Consider the following 24,076-nt stretch of genomic DNA (forward strand, 5'->3'; position numbering starts at 1 on the left):
TAAACATCTAATAAATATATTGAAGAAAAACAGACACAAAAATGAGTGTCCTATGTTGGGTGGAGGAACAAGTAGCAGCCTATGACCTAAAGAAGGTCTAAAGTGGCTTATGAGGGAGAGGGTATGGGCATTTTTCAAACACTTTCTACTGCCTGCCCTCAGCTCAGCATGAAATCCTTGGCTGTGGGTGACAGCTAAGAGAGTCATTGGTAGACAACAATAGCTAACATTTATATAGTGCTTCGCATGTAGTATCTCATTGATATTCACAACTCTTTGAGATAGGTCCTATTATTAGCTCCATTTTATAGATGAGGAAATTCAGGCACTGAGAGCTTAAAGCGACTTGTCCAGGTGCCTGAAATAGAAGCTGGACTCAGATCTTCCTGACTCCAAATCTAACCCTTTATCCACTGTGCCACAAAAATCCCTGAGAGTTGGAATCACATACAAATAAAACCTTTGCTAGCAAACTAATATAGAAAGGACTGTTGTTACTAGCTTGGGCCTTGAGCAGAAATCCAGTGCTGTCCTGATTGGTGAGATCCTACTATATCTAGAAAGCACCAGAACCCCAATCATGCTCTGTCCTAGCCATCTTCTCCCTCTTGTTACTACTGCTTATAGAAATCCTGTCCCAGGGCTGGGTTATTTTGATTGGTAAGAATCTTCTATATCTGCACAGCCTCAGACCTCTGACTATTCTCTATCCTAGTCATCTGGACATTTTAACTTCATTTGTTCATGTATTTCTCTCCCATTCCATTTTTCCCTTTCCCCACCCCAAACCAACAATTGAACCAATGGTACTATTGCTTCTAAAAATGATTGACTAACTGACTGCCCTAGCCACCACCTACCATATTTGTGACTTCCCAGGTCAATTTGCTCTACTATGGCTCCTACTCCCCCAAATGAATTGTCTTCCACCTTAGAATGTAAGCTCCTCTTTATTACTCCACCTACCTTGTAGCATCAAATGATTAAAGACTCTAAAGTGGTAGATAGGTTCAATTCAATAAAAACTACTCCCATGCGTTTGAATGTCACTAATTTTAGTCTCAAGTTTAAAGAAACCATTGTGAAATAAAGAAATGCCTGATCTTGCTACATCTTGTGGCCTAGCTTACCCTTTCCATATAGCCTACTTTGGTGGGAGAAAGAGGTTCAATAAAAGCCCTTGAAGGCTATACTTTTTATAGCATCCTAAATAATCTGGCCAGCCCCTGCTCTTGATAAAGCAAATAGGTGTACCTCAGTTAGCTCAGTTGCAGAGTTTTTAGTCTTGGATTTTTTTTTTGCTTTAATGAGTGTGATGCCACATCATTTCAATTTTCTTCTCTTTCAGTGGGTTTTTTAAGAGGCATGGTTGTTTTAGAGGTGGGGGGGGGGATGCCAGAGAGTGCTGTCACAGACATGCTCCATGTGAACAAAGTCTGGAGAAAGTATACGAAGTTGCTTTATTGGATCAAACTGTGACATGTAGCTCATTGCCTCTTAAGAAGGCTGATTTGTTCAGTGTTTTTAAAAAATTAATAACCTGTTCTTCCGACTACTTTGAAGTTGGATTTGAGAAATGGTTTTGGATGAAATTAGGTATGCTGTATGGACAATAAACTCACCGTGACCTAAAAAAAAATAAAAATAAAAAAAGAATGTAAGTTCTTTGAGGACAGGGACTATGACTCTTTTGTATTTGTATCCTTGGTACTTAGCACAATGCCTAGAAATATACAAACATTTAATAAATGCATTTTCTTTCATTTGATTAATTTTTTAACTCATTCATTATTTCTTTCTACCACTACTATTACTATTGCTAGTAATATAGTAGAAATTTTGTGACATATGACAGGTTGAAAAATTTAGTATTTATGGAATAGCTAAGAAGTCATAATCAAATGTACAAAACTATACAGCAGAAACCTGTTATTCATCCTGCATGAATTAACAGTTAGCTTTATATTGCAGATATAAGCACTAGTATCTTTATGAATTCAACACATAAACCCTATTGCACTTAGAGCAACATCGAGAACAGAGGTGTACATAATTGATGAGACATAACACTGATCCTTAAAAAGCTAAGAATGATGTTCTTAAGTGATGTTGTCATACCAAATACTCATAACCTCCAAATCACATGGGATGAAAAATTCCCAAAATATAGAGATCTAGTGGGAGAAATCAAAGCCATGTAGAAACAATTAGAAGTGTCTCTCATGCCTGTGCAACATTCCACTAAACATTAAATAGAATAGCAGGAGAATGCCTATTCTCAAGACCATTTGCATCTGAATTCTAGTAAGTATGAAAATGAGAATAATAACGATGATGATGATAACTTGCATTTACTTAATTGTTCAGTCATTTTTGAGTTGTGCCCAACTCTTCATGACTCCATTTGGGGTTTTCTTGGCAGGGATACTGGAGTGGTTTGCCATTTCCTTCTCCATCTCCAGAAGGAAACTGGGGCCAACAAGGTTAAGTGACTTGCCCAGGGTCACATAGCTAATAAGTGTCTGAGGTCAAATTTGAACTCATGAAGAAGAGTTTTCCTGATTCCAAGCCCAGTGCTCTATCCACTGCAGTGCCACCTTGCTGACAATTTATGTACTGCTTTAATATTAATAACTAGCATTTGTATGGTGCTATAAAGTTTGCAGTGCACATCATGTAATTTGATTCTTACAACAATATCATAAAGTAGGCATTATTGTCATCTCCATTTTATAGATGAAGAAACTGAGAATTAGAAAAGTTAGATCAGAGAATTTTCCTCGGATTACAGAGCCAGTAAATGTTCAAGGCTGAATTTGAAGCCAGGTCTTCCTGACACAATATCCAGAGCTCTATCCACAATGATGATGCTATCCCTTCATCAATTTGCATTTCTATTGTTCTTTTATGCTTGTTGTTCAACAAATTATCTCTCAAGTGGATTAAATGGCTGTTCTTTGTTACAGAATAAAATTATTAGGATATAAGCTCATCTTCAGAAGGCTCCTTGAAAGCATCTTTGGGACAGCTATGATAGCTGACAGGATGGCAGATATGAAATAGCTAGGTGGTGCAGTGGATAGAGCATTAGCCCAATTGGAGGAGTCAGGGAGACCTGAGTTCAAATCCAGTCTCATACACTTACTCTATAAGCTAATAAACCCAGCCTACTAGCTGGGCATGTTATTTAACCTCTCAATCTCCCAGTTTTCTCAGTTGTATAATGAGGATAATAACATCTATCTCCCAGAGTTGTTAGAGGGATTAAATGAGACAATATTTGTAAAGCATTTAGCACAATGCTTGACACACAATAGGTGTTTAATAAATGCTTGTTCCCTTCTTCTTTCCCATTTTTGTTAGTATGTTACAATATCCAAAGTATTTTCATTATAACCTTGAGACAAAGGTATTGCTGACTTGCCCATGGTAACATAGCTAACCCATTTCAGGCCTGAAACTTTAACCTAGATCTCTTAACTGTAAGTATAGTTCTCTTTCCATTATACATGCTATCTTTCTGTCTGACATTAATTTAGCACTTACTATGTGCAGTGCATGCATGTAGGTAGAGGCAGCCCCCTACTGGAGAAAAATTTAGAACTATGCCCAAAGGCCTATAAAACTATGCATACTTTTTGACCCAGCAATACCACTACTAGGCCTGTATCCCAAAGAGATACAAATATTAAAAAAATATTTATAGCAGCTCTCTTTGTTGTGGTAAAAAATGTGAAATTGAGGGGATGCCCATCAATTGGGGAATGGCTGAACAAGTTGTGGTATATGATTGTGAACCCCAGAAATTCAGTATGGTGGTACTGGGGAAATTAAATGATCATCTTGCTAACTGCTTAGAAGAAGAAGAACCTGTGTGACCACCAAGGTGGAGCCAGTGATTACTGAGATGGAAGTGGGGAAAACATGTTCTATTCACTTACTATCATCATCAGAGCTGCTCCATCTACTGTTGCTCTGCCCTGATTCCTCCCCTGTAGTTAGCAAATTCTATCCATCCTTCCACTTACTCTCCTTATTCTAGGAATCCCTGACTGCCTCTACTAAACCACCTGAACATCCACTACCTGTTCTCAACCCTACACCTTTAATCCCAAACTCCAGCTCTGCCTGCCTCTTCCATTATACTTTCTGAAATACCTGTTCAATTATTAACAAACTTCCCTTCATTTTAGATCTTCCCTCATGTTCCCCTCATCTTCTGTTACTCATAGAGGCATGATTACTCTAATTCTGAGATCTTGATAACTCCATGATTTGACTTCAACTATATTTGAGTTCAACTATACACTAACCCCAGCTCTTCAATTCTTGCTCCCTTGTCCTTCCCAGAGCCTAGTCTGGGATTCCTTCCACTGTCCATCTCCAAAGTCCCTGTGCATGTGCTATTGAATGGGGTTAGACATCATGCAACTATAAAGACTAAGTCCCCTCCAAATTTATGTTATCTAACCTTAATTAAGTCTTCAATGCAGCAAGGCATTTTACTCCTTTTACTTCTCCCTAATTGATTCTCTAGCATATCTTCCAAATCTTCTCTTCTCTTCTCTCTGTAAGCCTTATATGCCATCTCTTCCATAACCCTCTCAGCTGAGGATTTCACTTCATACTTTACTCAGAAAATAGATGTCACCTGTCATGAGCTCCCTCTTCTTCCCATCCCATCTCACAACCCCTTAATATCATCTTCTACTTCCTCATCCTTTAGTAAGTCTCTGAATAAGAGGTGGCTCTTCTCCCTGCCAAGGTCAAACTCTACATGCATCCTCAGTTTTATGCCCTCCTGTGTTCTACAGCTGATGGAATCACTATCATCATATCTGTTGCTCTAATTTTCATTCTTTCCCTGTCTCCTCTTTACTTTTCTGCTGTTGACAAACATGCTCTATTAAGTCCTATTAATTCTAGTTTGTCAGTTAGTTAATAAACATTTATTAAGTGCCTACTATATGCCAGGCACTGTGCTAAGTGCCGAGGATACAAAAAGAGGCAAAACATTTTTTGCCTCGGTCCTGTTCTCTCTTAGGACTGTTTCATTTTGGTCTTTGTATCACCAAAACTTAGCACAGTTTTTGGCACATAATACATGTTTAAGGAATGATTTTTAAATAAATGAATTAATGAAAGAGTAGTAATATGCTCACCAGGACCATCGGGAATATAGAAGTTGGTAGGAGAATATGATCTCTGAGCTGGCCACCATCACATTCTGCTGAAATGTAGGAGGCACATCTTTTGTGAATCTGAGGAGAAAGGAAAGGCCAGAGAGGATAAGGGATGGGATGAGGGGAGAGAGCCATCTCTGGGTCATAGCCCTAAGCAGTTAGCAAGATGATCACTTAATTTCCCCAGTACCACCATACTGAATTTCTGGGGTTCACAATCATATACCACAATTTGTTCAGCCATTCCCCAATTGATGGGCATCCCTCAATTTCACATTTTTTACCACAACAAAGAGAGCTGCTATAAATATTTTTTTAATATTTGTATCTCTTTGGGATACAGGCCTAGTAGTGGTATTGCTGGGTCAAAAAGTATGCATAGTTTTATAGGCCTTTGGGCATAGTTCTAAATTTTTCTCCAGAATGGTTGGACTAGTTCACAATTCCATCAACAATGCATTAGTGTACCTAGTTTTCCACATCCCTTCTAGTATTTGTCATGGTCCTTTTCTGTCTTGTTAACCATACTGATTAGGTGGGAGGTGGTACCTCAGAGTTGTTTTAATGTGCATTTCTCTAACTATTAGTGAATTAGAGCATTTCTATATAACTATTGATAACTTTGAATTCTTTTGAAAACTGTCTGTTCATATCCTTTGACCTTCAGGAAACGGCTCTTATTTTTTCATAAATTTGGTGCAGTTCCTTAAATATTTGAGGAATGAGGCTTTTATCAGAGAAACTTGCTTAAAATCCTCCCCCCCGACTTCCTAATTTCCTTCTAATTTTGACTATATTGGTTTTGTTTGTGCAAAACCTTTTTAATTTCATTAATCAAAATTATTCATTTTACTTCCCATCATACTCTTTTCCCCTTATTTGGTTATAAACTCTTTCCTTATCCATAAATCTGACAGGCAAATGTTTCCATGCTCCCCTAATTTGCTTATACTATCATCATTTATGTCTAAATCATATACCTATTTTGAGTTTATCTTGGTATCCAGTGTGAGATGTTGGTCTATGTTTAGTTTCTGCCAAACTGCTTTCTAGTTTTTTTCCAACAGTTTTTGTCAAATAGAGCTTATGCCCTCAAAGCTTGGATCTTTAGGTTTACAAAAATCTAGATTACTATAGTCATTTACTACTACATATTGTGTAACTATAATCTCTCCCACTGATGAACCACTCTATTTCTTAGCCAGTAACAGATTGTTTTGATGATTATAATTTTGTAATACAGTTTGAAATCCGGCACTGTTTAGCCACATTCCTTCACATTTTATTTTCACTGATTCCCTTCATATTATTTACCTTTTGTTCTTCCAGATGAATTTTATTATTTTTTCTAGCTCTATAAAATAGTTCCTTGGTAGTTTGATTAATATGGTACTGAATAAGTAAATTAATTTAGGTAGAATCATTATTTTATTATATTGGCTTGGCTTAGCCATGAGCAATTAATATTTCTCCAGTTCTTTAAGATTTGTCTTTATTTGTGCAAAAAGTGTTTTATAGTTGTATTCATATAGTTGCTGGGTATGTCCAGGCAGGTAGACTTCCAAGTATTTTATACTATATTTAGTTTACATGGAATTTCTCTTTCTATCTTTTCCTACTGAGTGTTGTTGGTAATATATAGAAATGCTGATGATTTATGTGGGTTTATTTTAAAACCTGCAACTTTGCTTAAGTTGCTAATTGTTTCATTTTTTTTGGTTGATTCTCTAGGGTTCTCTAAGTATACCATCAATATCATCTGCAAAGGGTGATAGTTTTGTTTCCTTGTGCCTATTCTTAATCCTTCATTTTTTTCTTATCTTATTGCTATAGTTAGCATTTTTAGTATAATACTGAATAATAACGGTAATAATGAACATCCTTGCTTCACCCCTGATCTCATTGGGAATACTTCTAGTTTATTGCTATTAAAGACAATATTTGCTCTTGGCTTTAGATGGATACTACTTACTTTAAGAAAACCTCCATTTATTCCTATTCTTTTTAGTGTTTTTAATAGGAATGGGTGCTGTATTTTGTCAAAAGCTTTTTGCATCTATTGATATAATAATACAATTTTTGTTGTTCTTGTTATTGATATGGTCAATTATAGCTTTCCTAATATTAAACCAATCCTTCATTCTTGGTAGAAATCTTATCTGGTCATAGAATGTGATCTTTGTGATATATTACTATCGTCTTATTGCAGTATTTTATTTAAAATTTTTGCATCAAAATTCATTAGGGAAATTGATCTCTAGTTTTCTTTCTGTTTTTGCTCTCTCTGATTTAGATATAAACATTATATTTGTGTCATTGAAGAAATCTAGTAGGACTCTTTCTTTACTGTTTTTTTAATAGTTTATATAGCATTGTAATGAATTGTTCTTTGAATGTTTAGTAGAATTCACTTGTAAATCCATCTGGTTCTGAGAATTTTTTCTTACAGAGCTCATGGATAGCTTGTTCAATTTCTTTTTTTTTCTATGGTAGGGTTATTTGTGTGTTCTATTTCCTCTTCCGTTAATCTGGGCAATTAATATTTTTTAAAAAAATATTTAAAAAATATTCATCCATTTCACTTAGACTGTCAGTTTTGTTGACATACATTTGGGCAAAATAACTCCTAATAATTGCTTTAATTTCATCTTCTTTGGTGGTACATTCACCCTTTTAATTTTTAATACTTGCAATTTGGCTTTCTTCTTTTTTTTAAATCAAATTAATCAATGATTTATCAATTTTATTGTTTTTAAAAATAAAACCAGGGAGAAAATTCTGAGAAGATGGCAGAGTAGGTCAGAAAATTCCAAGCTCTTAAGATTTACCCCCACAAATGCGATAAAATAACACCTCAGGGTGAACATAAGAGTAGCAAAAATAAATGAGAGTAGGGGCAGAACAGGGGTCTTCCTGGGACAATTGGAGAAAAGTTGAAGAAAAATTCCAGAATGAGGTTTGGTCCTTGTGAAAAGTAAACACCTTCAGGCTAGGTTAGCTTAAACAACAAGGAGTGAACCCTGGAGTAAGGTGGGTTGTGAGGCTGCCTGGCCCCAGCCACAGGAACTTTTACCCCTGGGACAGTGAGAGGAGTTGAACTTTTGAGCCAGAGAAGATTGAGGGAATCTCTTCTGACTGTGCTGTGAAGACATAGCCAGGGGCAAGAAAGAACCAGCATATTCCCAGTGAGTGAAGAAGCAGTGGGGTGGGGACACCACTGGCCATAGGCATTTACAGGAGGCTGGAGGTCTTAGTTTTGGTTCGAGGCCAGAGGGGAGAACTGAAAGAGGATCTGAGGCCAGAGGCACCATCCCCCACACCCCAAGACAAGAGGTAATGACAAAAACTAAACTACTATAAATAAAAAAAAAAAATGGACAGGCAAAGGAGAAAGAATTCAACCACGGAGAGTTACTTTGGAAATAGAGATGTCTGTGTCTCATTTTCAGAGGAAGATACTGAAGCAAAAAAAAAGAAACCCTCTTCTATCCCAAAGAGTAACATCAAATGGTAATCTGCTCAAAAAGAATTCACAGAAGAACTTAAAAAAGACTTTAAATATCAAATGAGAGAGATTGAGGAAAAACTTAAAAAAAAAACAATCCAAGAAAAACAAGATTATGAAAAGGAAGTCAACCAATTAGAAAAGGTGATCCAGAATCTTAAGGAACAAAATGACTTCTTGAAAATCAGAATTGGGCAAGGGGAAGCCAACAAAGTTATAAGAGATCAAGAAATAATAAAACAAAATATAAGGAATGAAAAAATAGAAGAGAATGTGAAATATCTCATAAGAAAAACAACTGGTCTGGAGAACAGATGAAGAAGAGAAAACATAAGAATAATTGGGCTACCTGAAAGCTATGATCAAAAAAAGAATCTTGATACAATAATATAAGAAATAATTAAAGAAAATTGTCCTGAAGCATTAGAACAAGAGGGGAAAGTAGAAATAGAAAAACTTTGCCAATCACCACCTGAAAGAGGGCCAAGGAGGAAAATGCACAGAAATATTATAGTCAAATTTTGAAACCCCCAGCTCATGGATAAAATATTACAAGCAACAAGAAAAAAAAATTTAAATACGGTGGTGCCACAATTAGAATTACATAAGACCTAGTAGCAGTTATACTAAAACACCACAGGTCTTGGAACACTATATATCAAAGAGCAAAAGAACTGGTTAAATAGGTTAAAGTGGGGTATAAAAGGGTGTTCAGAGTAATGGGAATGGGAGGACAAGGGAGGGATCTTTGGAGGAGGGTAGGTTAAGTAATAGGAGGGCAAGGTAGTAGGTAGAAGTAAAGTAAAGAAGAAGATGAATCAGGAGGGATAGGAAATAAGAGATATGCACAAACATAAAAGCAATTATCATAAGTAGAATTTGTTAGGGAAACTATATGTCTAAATATGTATGTATGCATGTTCATAAGTATGTATGTGTATAAATGTATATGTGTATGTATATATCTATATATAAATATATCTGCACTTCATTGTAGCCTTCTGAGGTGGTGGGTGTAGGGAATGAAGGGGGAGAAAGAACAAAGTAAAAAGTGCACAGCAGAGAACAAAAGAAAATTTACAAGGAAGCAAAGATAGACAGTTCTCACCATAATACGTAGTATTTATTATATAGGCTTTCTTGAAACGGAAATTTATTGCTATGTATTTTGAATCCTCTCTTGCATTCTGCTGTGCACATGACATCCTTTTTTCTTTTCTTATTTTGTATTTAAGCTTATAATATGTTTCTTTTTCTTTTCTTATTGTGCATTTAAGTTTTAGTATTTAAGTCTAAAATTTAAAAAAAGGAAAAAGTAAAACCAACTTCTAGTTTTATTTATGAGTTCAATGGACTTTTATTCTACTTTAAATTTTATTAACCCATCTTTTGATTTTCAGGATTTGTATTTTGGCATTTAAAAAATTTTAATTTGTTCTTTTTCTAGTGTTTTTTTCAGTTGCATACCCAATTCATTGATCTGCTCTTTCTCTCTTTTGTTGATGTGTTTAGAAAAATAAAATTTCCCAAGTACTGCCTTTCATCCCACAAATTTTGGTATGTTGTCTCATTATTGTTTTAATGAAATTATTAATTATTTACATGATTTGTTCTTTGATCCACTCATTCTTTAGAATTAGATTATTTTGTTTCCAATTAATTTTTAATCTGGCCCTTATTGAATGTCATTTTTACTACATTATGATCTGAAAGAGGTACATTTAATATTTCTGCTTTTCTTCATTTATTTGTGAGGTTTTTATTGCCCTAATACATGGTCAATTTTTGTGAAGGTGCAATAGACAGCTGAGAAAATGGTATACTCCTTTCTATTCCCATTTGATTTTCTCCAGAGGTCTGTCATATCTAACTTTTCTAAAATTCTATTTATCTTAACTTCTTTTTTTAAAATTTATTTTAGGATTAGATTTATCTAGTTCTAAGAGGGCTGAATTGAAGTCCTCTACTAGTATTATTTTACTATCTATTTCCTCCTCTAATTCATTTAACTTCTTTAAGAATTTATATGCTATACAATTTGGTGCATATATGTTTAGTATTGATATTACTTCATTGTTTATGGTACCTTTTTAGAAAATGTAGTTTTCCTGATTAGGTATATTTTTGCTTTCGTTTTGTTTGAGATTATGATTACTACACTTGCCTTTTTTACTTTAGCTGAAGCATAATTCGTAGATTCTAATCCAGCCTCTTATTTTAACTCTGTGTATATCTTTTTGTTGCCAGTGTGTGTCTTATAAACAACATATTGTTGGCTTTTGACTTTTAATCCATTTTACTATCTACTTCAGATTTATGGAGGGGAAGATGCAGGGGTGGGGTGGGCAAAACTTAAACCTTTCTCTCATTAAAACTGGCTCAAAGGAAAAATAACATACATACTCAGTTGGATATAGAAATCTATCTTCCCCTATCAGGAAGTAAAAAGGAATGGGGATAATAGAAAGGGGAGGGGAGACTGATAAATGGGAGGGTAGATTGGGGAAGGCAGTGATTAGAAGTAGTGGGTGAGAGAGGGGAATAGACAAGTGAAAAATAGCATGGAGGGAAATACACAATTAGTTATCATAACTATAAATGTGAATGGGATGAACTCACCCATAAGACTGAAGTTAATAGCAGAATGGATTAAAAACCAGAATCCTACAATACGTTGTTTACAAGAAACACATTTGAAGGAGAGAGATAAATATAGGGTAAAAATAAGGGGCTGGAGTAGAATCTATTATGCTTCCAAGAAAGCAGGAGTAGCAATCATGATCTCAGACAAAGCAAAAGCAATAACAGATCTAATTAAAAGAGATAAAGAAGAAACTATATTTTGCTGAAAGGTACCATAGACAATGAAGTCATATCAATCCTAAACACCAAATTTTTGAAGAAGTTGAATGGGGTAGAGGAGGAAATAGATAATGAAGCTATAATAGTGGGGAACCTCAACTTTCCCCTCTCAGAACTAGATAAATCCAACCAAAAAATAAACAAGAAAGATGTTAAGGAGGTGAATAAAATTCTGGAAAAGTTAGATATATGATAGCTCTCTGGAGAAAACTGAATGGGGATAGAAAGGAATATACCTTTTCCTCAGCAGTACATAGCACCTACACAAAAACTGACCATGTATTAGGACATAAAAACCTCACAATCAAATGAAGAATAGTAGAAATAGTAAACACATCCTTTTCAGATCTTAACGCAATGAAAATTACATTCAATAATGGACAATGGAAAGAGATTAAAAATTAATTGGAAATTAAATAATCTAATCATAAAAAAACCAAGTGGCTCAAAGAACAAGTCATAGAAACAATCAATAATTTCATTCAAGAAAATGACAACAATGAAACAACATATCAAAATTTATGGGATATTGCCAAAGTGGAATTTGGGGAAACTTTTATATTTTTAAGTGCTTACATCAATAAAATAGAGAAAAAGCAGATAAATGAATCAGGGCATGCAACTAAAAAAAAAAAACTAGAAAAAGAACAAATTAAAAATCCTCACTCAAACACCAAACTTGAAATCTTGAAAATCAAAGGAGAGATTAATAAAATTGAAAGTAAGAAAATCATTGAACTAATAAATAAGACTAGGAGCTTGTTTTATGAAAAACCCAATAAAATAGATAAAATATTGGCTAGTTTGATTAAAAAAGGAAAGAAGGAAACCAGATTACTAGCATCAAAAATGAAAGGGGTGAATCTACCACCAATGAAGAAGAAATTAAGACAATTGATAAAAGTTATTTTGCCCAATATCTACCAATAAATTTGACAATCTAAATGAAATGGAACAGAAGAAGAAATAAAATACTTAAGTAACCCAGTCTTAGAAAAAGAAATTTAACAAGTTATCAATGAACTTCCTAAGAAAAAATCCCCAGGACCAGATGGATTCACAAGTAAATTCTACCAAACATTTAAAAGACAATCTCAATACTATATAAACTATTTGGAAAACTTGGTGAAGAAAGAGTCCTACCAAATTCCTTTTATGACACAAATATAATGCTGATACCCAAACCGGGAAGAGCAGAGGAAGAAAATTATAGACCAATTTCCTTAAAGAATATTGATGCAAAAATCTTAAATAAAATACTAGCAAAGACATTACAGCAATATATCACAAGGATCATATACTGTGACCAGGTGGGATTTATACTAGGAATGCAGGGCTGGCTCAATATTAGGAAAACTATCAGCATCATTGACATATCAATAACAAAACCAACAGAAATCATGATTATCTCAACAGATGCAAGAAAAAGCCTTTGACAAAATGCAACCCCATTCTTATTACAAACACTAGAGAGCATAGAAATAAATGGTAAGTAGTATTTGTCTAAAACCATCAGCAAGCATTATCTGTAATAGGGATAAGCTGGAAGTTTTCCCAATACAATTAAGGGTGAAGCAAGGATTCCCATTATCACCTCTATTATTTAATACTATACTAGAAATGTTAGCTATAGCAATAAGAGAAGAAAAAGAAATTAAAAGAATTAGAATAGGCAACAAAGAAATAAAGCTATCACTCTTTGCAGATGATATGTTGGTATACTTAGAAAATCCTAGAGCATGGGTGGGGAACTTTCAGCCTTGAGGCATAGGTTCACCACCCCTGTCATAGAAAATCAACTGAAAAACTACTTGAAATTATTAACTTTAGCAAAGTTGCAGGATACAAAATGAGCCTACATAAATCATCAGAATTTCTATATATTACCAACAAAGTTTAGCAGCAAGAGATAGAAAGAGAAATTCCATTTAAAATAACTTGGACAATATAAAATACTTGGGAGTCTATGTGCCAAGACAAACCCATGAACTATATGAACACAACTATAAAACACTTTTTACACAAATAAAGTCAGATCTAAACAAGAGGAAAAATACTAATTGCTGATGGGTAGGCTGAATCAATATAATAAAAATGACAACTCTATCTAAATTAACCTACCCATTCAGTGCCATACCAATCAAACTATCAAAAAAGTATTTTATAGAGCTAGAAAAAAATAATAACAAAATTTATCTAGAAGAACATTGTTCCCATGATGCTATCTATCCACCTCATCTTCTGCCATTCCCTTTTCCTTTTGCCTTCAATCTTTCTCAACATCAGGTCCTTTCCAATGAGTCCCATTTTCTTATATGGCCAAAATATATAAGCTTCAGTTTCAGTATCTGACTTTTCAGTGAATAACCTGAATTAATTTCTTTAAATATTGACTGATTTGATTTCCTTGCTCTCCAAATGACTCTCTCAAAAGTCTTCTCCAGCACCATAATTTGAAAGCATTGATTCTGTGGCTCTCAGCTTTCCTTATAGTCCATCTCTCATAGTCATACATTTCTACTGGAAAAACCATAGCTTTGACTATATCAACCTTTGTCAGCAAGGTGATGCCTCTACTTTTTTTTTAGTATGCTGTCCATATTTGTCATAGCTTTCCTTCCAAGGAAGAAGTGACAAAATTTTAATTTCATGGCTACAGTTACTGCTGTGATTTTCGAGCCCAAGAAAATAAAATCTGACATTACTTCCATTTCTTCTTCTTCTACTTGCCAGGAAGTGATGGGGCTATTCACCAAGATCTTAGTTTTTTTTATGTTAAGCTTCAAGTCAGCTTTTACACTCTACTCTTTCACCCTCATCAAGAGGCTTCTTAATTCCTTCTTACTTTCTGCCATCAGAATGGTATTGATTGTATATCTGAGATAGTTGCTATTGCCCCTGGCAACCTTAATTCCAGCTTTTGATTTGTCCAGCCTAACATTTCTCAGGATGTTTTCTTCATATAAGTTAAATAAGGTGACAATATATAGACTTGTCATACTCTTTTTCCAATCTTAAACCAATCAGTTGTTCCATGTTGAGTTCTAACTGTTGCTTCTTGGCCCATATACAGGTTCCTCAGGAGACAAGTAAGATGAATTGGTGCTCCTATCTCTTTGAGAACTTGCCACATTTTTGTAATCCACACATTATTTTTCTAGTTCTATAAAATATTCTTTCATTATTTTGGTATAGCTCTGAGAAGCAAGTAAATTTGGGTGATACTGTCATTTTTACCTACTGGTACAACTTATGATCAATTAAAATTTTCCCAATTATTTAGGTCTGTCTGTATTTCTGCAAAGATTGTTTTATAGTTATATTCATATAGGCCCTCAATGAATCTTGCAAGACTGAGTCCCAAGTATTTTATAGTTTCTGTAGTTATTTTAAATGGAATTTTTTCTTCCTAGCTCTTCTTGCTGGGTTATTTTGGTTATATAGAAATGTTAATGACTCAAGTGGCTTTATCTTATATCCTGCAACTTTGCTGAAGTTATTTCAATTAATTTTTAGTTGGCTCTCTAGGCTTCTTTGAGTAAACCTTCATATCATCTTACTACTATACCTAGCTTTGTTAGCATTGTGGTAAATAGTAGTGGCACCCTGAGCATCTTTGTTTTACCCCTAATCTTTTTGGGAAGACTTTTAACTTTTTCAACCCCCTGAGACATGTACTCTGAGACTTGGTGACTACCTCATGAACATACTGTCAGAGTATAGGCAGCAGCAAGACTGATACTTCCAGAGCCTATTTTTGGATCCCCCTCAGTACTGTCCCTTCATAGAATCTCAAAAGTCTGGAGTTGTAAAGGACCTCAGCGACCATGGACTCCAACTATACCCCAAAGGAATGACCAATATAACTAAACCAACTAGTGATTGTCTAGCATCTGTTTGAAGACCCCCAGGGTAGGGGAACTCTATCTTTTGAGTCAGTTCATATCACTACTCAACAGCCCTGCTAGAAAATTTTCTTGGCATCAAATCTAAATTACTTTCCCTACAACTTCTGCCCATCATTCCTGATTTTGCCCACTGAGGTCCAACAGAACAAGTCTGATATCTCCTGTGTATAACAGTCCTTTAAATACCAGGATACAGCTATCATGCTCTCCCTTGAGTTGTATCTTCTCCAGACTAAGTATTCTGTCTTCCTCCAACTCATCCTATAGCATATGGCCTCAAGGTCACCATCCTCTGGATAATCTCCTGCTTTTCAATGTCCTTCCTAAGCCTTGATGTTCAGAACTGAATATTATGCTTTATATGGTGATTTTCTAAGATAGTGTGGAACTACTACTTTCTTATTCCTAGAGGAGATGTTGCCCTTACTACAGTCCAAGATGAAATTTGCTTTTTTTGAGCTTCATATCTGGCTATTTTGGTAACTGCTATCACAATGCTGGCATGTTGAACACAAAACTCTCAGATCTTTTTTCATATAGTCTTGTTTGATAATTCCTCCTCCAACTTATAATCAGGAAATTGATTTTTTAAACCCACACGTAAGACTTTACATTTATCTCTATTGGATATCGTTGTCTTAAGTTTAAGCCCGATGCTCTGGCCTTGCAAAGATCATCTTGGATCTTATCACTTGGCAACAGTATCACCCCTCCCATATTTTTATCATCTGAAAGTTTCTTGAGCATATCATTTATCCCATTATCCGAACCAATGATGAAAATGTTAAAAAGTCCAGTGTTACCCCACTGTAGACCTTCTTCCTGGTTTACAGAGAAAAGTTACTCTTTAAGTCCAGTTTAGCAAAAGGATACTGGTTTGGCCCCTACTTCTTTTATCCTTTGAAAAACTAACCAAGCTATAAGTTACTACCTTCAGCCTAGGCAACAACCCACCGTGATATGACACCACACACAGTGGATTGAGATCCCTGGCTGGAAGCACTTGATGCTTTTTGTGCAAAGGTCACAGTTGACAGAGGTATTCCCTTCCACCCACACGTGGTGCATTACCTGCAGAAGGAAAAGGAACAATACTAGGTGGAGTCAAATGAACTACAGCTAAGAACAAAACCCCAGGAAAGAAGAGCCAGGGGTTGGCTTGTTTCATAGTAACTGAACTATTATAGAGTCTCAGGGCTGGAAGGGATTTTTGAGGCCAGTTAGTCCAACATCTCCCTTCCATTCTACTAAGGGCTGGATACGGAGCTAATAGTCCTTCTAGCAAAGCTTGGCCTATTTGTCACCATACTCTAACTCCAAGTCCTTTCCCTTGTCCTTCTCAAGACAGTACTGTCTTGGAAAACTCTGCCCTCCACTCTTGCTCTTACAATGAATCCTTTCTTCTAGGACTTGGAATAAATATAATGTCCAGGGTGTTTAGTCACTTACAATGCAGCCTCCCTTGAAAGGGGGCCAGGACTGTTGAATTTGAATGGAATTGGACATATAATTTCATTGATGTAGGGAGCTCCCAGAGAGGAAACAATGGACTGGATACCTGCTGAAGTCCCTTCCAACTCTCCAATTCTATAATTTTCTGATAAAGGAGGGTTGGGAAACTAAGTGGAGACACTCTGAGGTATACGGAATGGAAAACTAGAAGGAGTCCAGTGCCAAGGATTCACCTAGATTTCAGTCAGTAGAGACACAAGGACCCAACAGTAGTCTCAGTTGCTGCATTACCAGTCTCTACTGTGATGGGCAAACTCCCAGCTGCTACTTTAATGCAATGTATAGTCTCAGAGAGCTGCCTGGGGGGCATTGAGAGGTGCTCAGGGTCACACAGTAAGTATGTCTCAGAGGAGGACAGAAATTTAGATCTTCCTGACTCTGGTTGGCTGTCTATTCACTTTACCACCTGGCTTCTCATAGATACCAGATATTTATCAAAATCAATACAAAGTGATTGAGTAGTAGCAGGGGTGGGTATACTAATGATGTAGGAATCAGGAAAGGCTTCCTGAAGGATGGAGCATTTGAACTGAGCCTGCTAGGGAGTTGGGACTTCCAAGAGGATTGAGCATTGCTGAAGATGAAGACTTAACTCCCTTCTTGAGGAAGCCAGAGGATGCTCTTCTCTGGGGACCATAGCATCAGAGATCTAGACCTAAAAGCAAAGCTAAGGTTAGGGAAATATCTATGAAGGCAAAAGAGCTACCTTCCTGGGATAACCATTTTTTTTTTTTTATAAAGTAATAGCTAGTATCTACCTCCAGATAGAGAGCTGATGACTCAGAGGGCAGACTGAAGCATTTTTGTTTTTCAGACATGGCTAATATGAGAATTTGTTTTGCTTGACTCTACATATTTGTACAAAGTTTTATTTTCCTTGTTTTCTCAATGGGTGAGAAAGAGGCAGGTGAGAGGGAGAGAATCTGGAAATAAAAATAAAGTTGAATAAAAAATAGCTATCATTTATCTAGTGTTTTAAGGCATGCAAAGTGCTTTCCCTGTGTGAACTCATTTGATCTTCATAATGACACTGGGAGGTACTATTATTATCCCTATTTTTAGATGGGAGAACCAAGGCAGACAGAGGTTAAGTTACTTTCCCATGGTCACACAGCTAGCAAGGGCATGAGGTAGGATGCGAACTCAGGTCTCCCTGACTCCAAGCCTACCATTTTATGGACTGTGCCACCTCACTGCCTCTGGCTTAAAAGGAGAGGTAGAGGAGAGACTGAATGACAATTAGCTTTCTGATCTGGAATTCTGTGAAGATGATTCCATTGCCTGGCACTTTGGATCATGGGATCAAAGACTGAGAGCTGCAAAAGGACCCTACACATGTGGAAGGCAAAGCAGCACCAGAGGCCAGCGGATTCTTCACTCACCTCAATCTGTCTCCTGGATTTCCTATACGTGCTGATGCATGGAGAGATATTTTGGGATGCACATTTTTGGTGGACTGTATATTTACAAACTGAAAAGAGAAGAGAGGGGTACTACTGTGAGTTACCTGTCCAACAGGGGCACAAGAGAGCCACCCACCCCACTGCCCTGTAGTGCCTAGTGCCTCCACAATCACAGGGTGGTCAGTAACCATACAAAGCCACGTGCGGGAAAATATGGGACACTATTTGTCTGATGACTAAAGAAGCTATTGATTTTTTGTGGAGTGAGGCAATTAGGGTTAAGTGACTTACCCAGGGTCACATAGCTAGTAAGTGTCAAGTGTCTGAGGCCGGATCAGAACTCAGGTCCTTCCGACTGCACAATTGGCCCTCCATCCACTGCGCCATCTAGCTGGCCCTGAAGCTATTGATCTTTGACAAACTAAGGTCACCTTTCCCAAAGCCCAGCCCTGTCCATGGTGCCCAATTAAGATATTGGGGGGTCAGGGGAAGATATAGGAAAAAAACATCTCCAGAGTGATGAGTGAACATCCCTGTGGTTCTGTCCCTGGCTCTTCTAACCACACAATCCAGAAATAGCAAAACCTGGAGTCGGGAACAGTGCAAAGAGCACTGTCTCCAGCTTCAGAGGAACTGGGTTCAAATCCCACCTCTGATACTTATGAGTTGTGTGACTGGTGAAGTCATTAATGCCCCTAGTCCTCGGCTGCTTTGTCTGTAAAGTGAGGTAACTGAGCTAGACGTGGCTTAAGGTCCCTTCCAGGTCTCAATCCATGACCTTATAATTCCTCTAGGTTTCCTCTTCCTCCCCTGTCCAATGAGTGGGCTGGACTAGATGGTCTCTGACATTGCTTCTAGCTCTGACATTAGGGTTCTAGATCCTAAGCCTCAGCTCTGATCCTGGGCAAGTCACTTTACCCATTGCCCCAGGCAACCCTCTGAGCCACTTGTTGGAGACGCTCTGGAAGACAGCACTTCTCTGAAAGTTCTTCATGGGAAGTCGCAAGCAGGCCTAATCCCCTCAACCTCCAACCGCCACCTCCCCAAAACCCAAACACTCCAGAAAAGGCCACGAGACCCCAAAGAAATTAGACTGAGTCTACATGAAATTAGGTTTCTGGAGAGGAAATTAATTTTTATGAAGGCCCCAGATAGGATCTGTGGCACTCATAGCTTCTTTCTGTATGCTGAGGCCGCTCACGGACGCTGGGGGCCACACTGACGAGACACTGGTGGAAATAAACCGGGATGGGGATGATTTATTAGATTAGACCTTTGAGGGTCTATCTACTGATCAGAAGGTTGGGGGTCTTTTAACTTCTAGGGAAAACGTAATTATAATCATAGAATCATAAATTTAGAACTGCAAGAAACCTTATAGGTCCCCTAATTTTTCAGGTGAAGAAACTGAGACCCAGAGAGATTGTCATAGTAGGTACCTAATAAAGCTTGTGGACAGATTAATTGCCCAAAGTCATACTGCCAGGGTTTGAGGCAGGGTTTGAACCCAGATCGTCCTGATTCTAAGCCCAACACTCCAACCACTGCTCCACGCTGCCTTATTTTTATGTATATTTTCCATAAAGGAGGCCATCCCTCCACCAGACGCTCCATCCGCTCTGTGACAGGAAGCTTCTGTACACTATTTGGTCAAAGCTGAGAGCTTGTGTGCTATATTCCAAAGGGCCTGAGGACATTCTGTGTAATCATGGGCACAAACTATCGCTGAGTCAGCAAGAGGAGAGTTTCCAGAGTAGGATAAATGGGCCTATTTTGTACTGGATGGAAGAGAGTTGTTTTTGTTCAGTTCTTTTTCAGTCATGTCTCACTCTCCATGACTCCATTTGGGTTTTCTTGGCAGAGATCCTGGAGCGGTTTGCCGCTTCTTTCTCCAACTCATTTTACAAATGAGGAAACTGAGGCAAACAAGGTTAAGTGACTTGCCCAGGATCACACAGCTACTAAGCATCTGAGGCCAGATTTGAACTTAGGAAGATGAGTCTTCCTGACTCCAGGCCCAGCACTGTGCACTATGGAGCCCCCTAGCTGCCGCAGGGGGAAGTGAGAAGACAAGGCAAAGACTGGAGGAAAAAACAAAGACAATGAAATTGGTGCCTGGAAGGGGAGATCCTTTCTCTTGTATCAGAAGGAAAGCATAAGGGATATATATATATTATATATATATATATATAATATACACACACACACACACATATATACACATATATGTATATATATTATATATACATGTATGTATATATACATATATGTATATATGTATGTATATATACATATATGTATATATGTATGTATGTGTGTATATGTATGTGTGTGTGTATATGTATATATATATATATACATATATATATATAAAATGAATAACTAATGTCTTGGAAGGGGGGGAGGAGTTTGGATCAGAGCATACCCTGTGGATTATCCTTGAGGATGGCTTTACTGACCGACCTTTCTTGGAGTCCTGTGTCACCATTTGAGAGGCTGGCATGGTGTATGGAATAGATAACCAGCTTCAGGGTCAAGAAGACCTGGGTTCAACTTCTGCCTTTGACATACGCTTGCCATATGACCCTGGACAAGTCTCAGTGACCCAGGTTGACTCAACACCATACAATGCAGAACAGGTGGCAATCTGAACTGATGGAGGAGTTTTCTTATTTGGGAGTTCCTTACATATATAAAATCACAACCAATATTAATTAAATGCCTACTACGTGCTGGGACAACCTAGGCTAAACACTATAGATACAAAGACAAAAGTGAAAATGTTCATGCCCTCAAGGGGCTTTTATTCTGACCTCATTTCATGGTACAATCTTTGCTCAGCATTGAATATTTAGAGTTGTCACTTATTTCAGGACTTTAACTGATGTTCCCTCCATTCTGGGTTCTGCAGCTTGGATTCCAGGTGACTATTAATAGTTTCTGAGGCCAGAATATTTATCACCCTAAGAACATTCTGGTGATGAGGTTCTGTGAACTTACCTAGACTGGTCCTCAGTTAATATAAATGCAGTCCATCACCAGGTGATAGTCTGGGGACACCTTGGTACCACCCTAAAGCACCAGAAGAGGCCTTCAGTGGAAGAGCTCCCACAGGAAGCTGGCGCTATGGTCGCTTGACAATTGACTTTCAAAATGGTGGATCCCGCATCAATGTGACCACAAGTAGAGTCTATCTAAGAGGCTACTAGGCATGTGCCCAGATGCCCTTTGGAATGTCCAAAGACCTGAATGGGGGAGACAGACAGGAGGAGGAGCCCGGACTCACATGAACAGCACAGGGCCTGTTTCCGCACTCCCACCAGAACGGTGTGGCAGAGATGGCAGAAGGCTGGCTTTTTGAAATTCTTTAGCCTCCAGGCATGCTGACCATCTTCATTCACATTCTACAGGTACAAATAAACAGAGACATTGGTGAAACTCCAGGAAAAGAAGTCCAAAAAAGAGAGAAGCAATTGTCCCCATCATCAGTCTCTTCCGTCCCTCTTTGCCCCCTCCCCTCCAATTTTTGGAATTGCAAGAATATGACAAAGATGTCATTCTCATGGAGATGATACGAGTCTTACCAACCTATCTTTTTCAGTGGAAAGAATGCTGGATTTGGAATCAGAGGTCCTCAATTACATCCTGGTTACTCCCAGCACCTAAAGCATCTGCTTACCAGCCTGGGCTGTTTACCCAGTAAACAGAAGCCAATTTGAGCTAAGGTCTATCGAGGGAATGACTCTTGTGTCCTTATTTTCTAATCAAGATTTGGGGCAACTTGATCTCGAGTAGAGAAGTCAAAGCCAGGGGAAATCTAATTGAACCAAGATTGCTAGAGGAAGCTGTTTCTCATGAGGCAACTTGAATTCCTTGAGTGACAGAGAGGGGTGTAATCAGCCACACCTGAAGGCCAACCCACCTACCAATCAGGGTTGACTTACACTTGCCCAGGAGGTCCAAATGATGTACTATCAGATTGATCAGAAGGAAAACACTCCAGGATTTAAAGTGCCCTGTGACCCTCAGATGGAATCTTTGGGAACCAAGAGAGACCAGTAACCTCAATTTATTGGTTATTGCTAACCTAACTAATAAATTGATTAAATCATGCTCAGAACTTTTTCGGTCAGAATTTCATTAGGCACAGAGGACTTGTGGAGAAACACAACTGGAATTGTGTATTCCATTTTGGAGTGCCACATTTTGGGAAAGGCATAGAAAAACTAGAGAATATATAATTGAGGGAGTCCTAAAGAAGCCCCTGGAGACCATCCCTCAAAAAAGGATTAGTTGAAGATACTGGAGATGTTCATTTTACAGAAGAAAAAGACAACTATCTAGTTCTTTCACTTCAGAGCCCTGTTGCAGAATCAACACATCTTAGAATTGGTGGTCAGTCAGAAAACATTTATTAAGCACCTACTATGTGCCAGGCATTGTACTAAACACTAAGAATACAAAAAGGGGCTCTAAATCACTACTGATTAGAGAAATACAAATCAAAACAACTCTGAGGTACCACATCAAACCTATCAGATTGGCTAATATGACAAAAAAAGGAAAATAATAAGTGTTGGAGGAGATGTGGGAAAATTGGAACACTAATGCATTGTTGGACTTGTGAACTGATCTAACCATTCTGGATAACAGTTTGGAACCATACCCAAAGGCCTATAGACTTGCATACCCTTTGACCCAGCAATGCCATTTCTAGGTCTATGTCTTAAAGAGATCATAAAAAAGGGAAAAGGACTCACATGTACAAAAATATTTATAGCAGCTCTTTTTGTGGTGTCCAGTCAATTGGGGAATGGCTGAACAAGTTGTGGTATATGAACGTAATGAAATACTATTGTGCTATAAGAAATCATGAGCAGGAGGATTTCAGAAAAACCTGGAAAGACTTGTATGGTCTGATGCTGAGTGAAGTGAACAGAACCAAGAGAACATTGTACATAGTAATAGCAACATTGTGTATTGATCAACTTTGATAGACTTAGCTCTTCTCAGCAATGCAAGGTTCTAAGACAATTCCAAAAGACTCATGATGGAAAATGCTAACCACACCCAGAGAAAGAACTATGGAGTCTGAATGCAGATTGATGCATACTATTTTCTCTCTTTTTTTCCTTTCTTGTGGTTTTCCCTTTTTGATCTGATTCTTCTTTCACAACATAACTACTGTGGAAATAGGTTTAATAGGATTTTATATATATAGCCTATATCAGATTGCATGCCACCTTGGGGAGGGAGGTGGAAAAAAATTTGAAACTCAAAATCTTATAAAAAGTGAATGTTGAAAACTATCTTTACATGTATTTGGAAAAAAATAAAATACTATTAAGTGGGAAAAAAGAAGAAAAAACTTGAGAGTGGCAAATGACAGCAACTTTAAAACATTATTGGTCACAAACTTGACTGGCTAAAGATTAGATTTAATCTGTTTGGCCCCTGAAGGCAGAACTAGGGGTAGATGAGTGGGAAAATGCAGAAGAGACAGATTTTGGTTTGATATAAATACTTTTTTAAAAAGCCAGATCTGTCCCAAAATGCTATAGGCCACCTCAAGAGGTTGGCCCTTCACTAGAGGACTTCCAGCAAAGACTGGATGGCCATTTGCTGACAGATTCATACTTGGGTTCCCTCCGCTAGATGGTGCATTTCTAAAGGGCAGGAACTGTCTTTTGCCCCTTTTTGTAT

At 37.4% G+C, this 24,076-nt stretch overlaps 1 protein-coding gene across 1 annotated transcript in view; it reads right to left on the reverse strand.

Annotated features, from left to right (window-relative positions):
• Positions 1 to 24,076, reverse strand: part of DGKG (diacylglycerol kinase gamma) — a 258,329-nt gene that overhangs the window by 196,409 nt on the left and 37,844 nt on the right. The window contains exons 8-11 of the mRNA XM_027875364.1: positions 21,660 to 21,777; positions 18,353 to 18,441; positions 16,413 to 16,529; positions 5,163 to 5,261 (exon numbers count right to left, since the gene is read on the reverse strand). Coding sequence (XP_027731165.1) covers positions 5,163 to 5,261; positions 16,413 to 16,529; positions 18,353 to 18,441; positions 21,660 to 21,777 — 423 coding nt within the window. The remainder of the gene's footprint in view (positions 1 to 5,162; positions 5,262 to 16,412; positions 16,530 to 18,352; positions 18,442 to 21,659; positions 21,778 to 24,076) is intronic.

This window comes from Vombatus ursinus, unplaced genomic scaffold (assembly GCF_900497805.2).
Source record: "Vombatus ursinus unplaced genomic scaffold, bare-nosed wombat genome assembly UNPS02014808.1, whole genome shotgun sequence".
NCBI lineage: Eukaryota > Metazoa > Chordata > Mammalia > Diprotodontia > Vombatidae > Vombatus > Vombatus ursinus.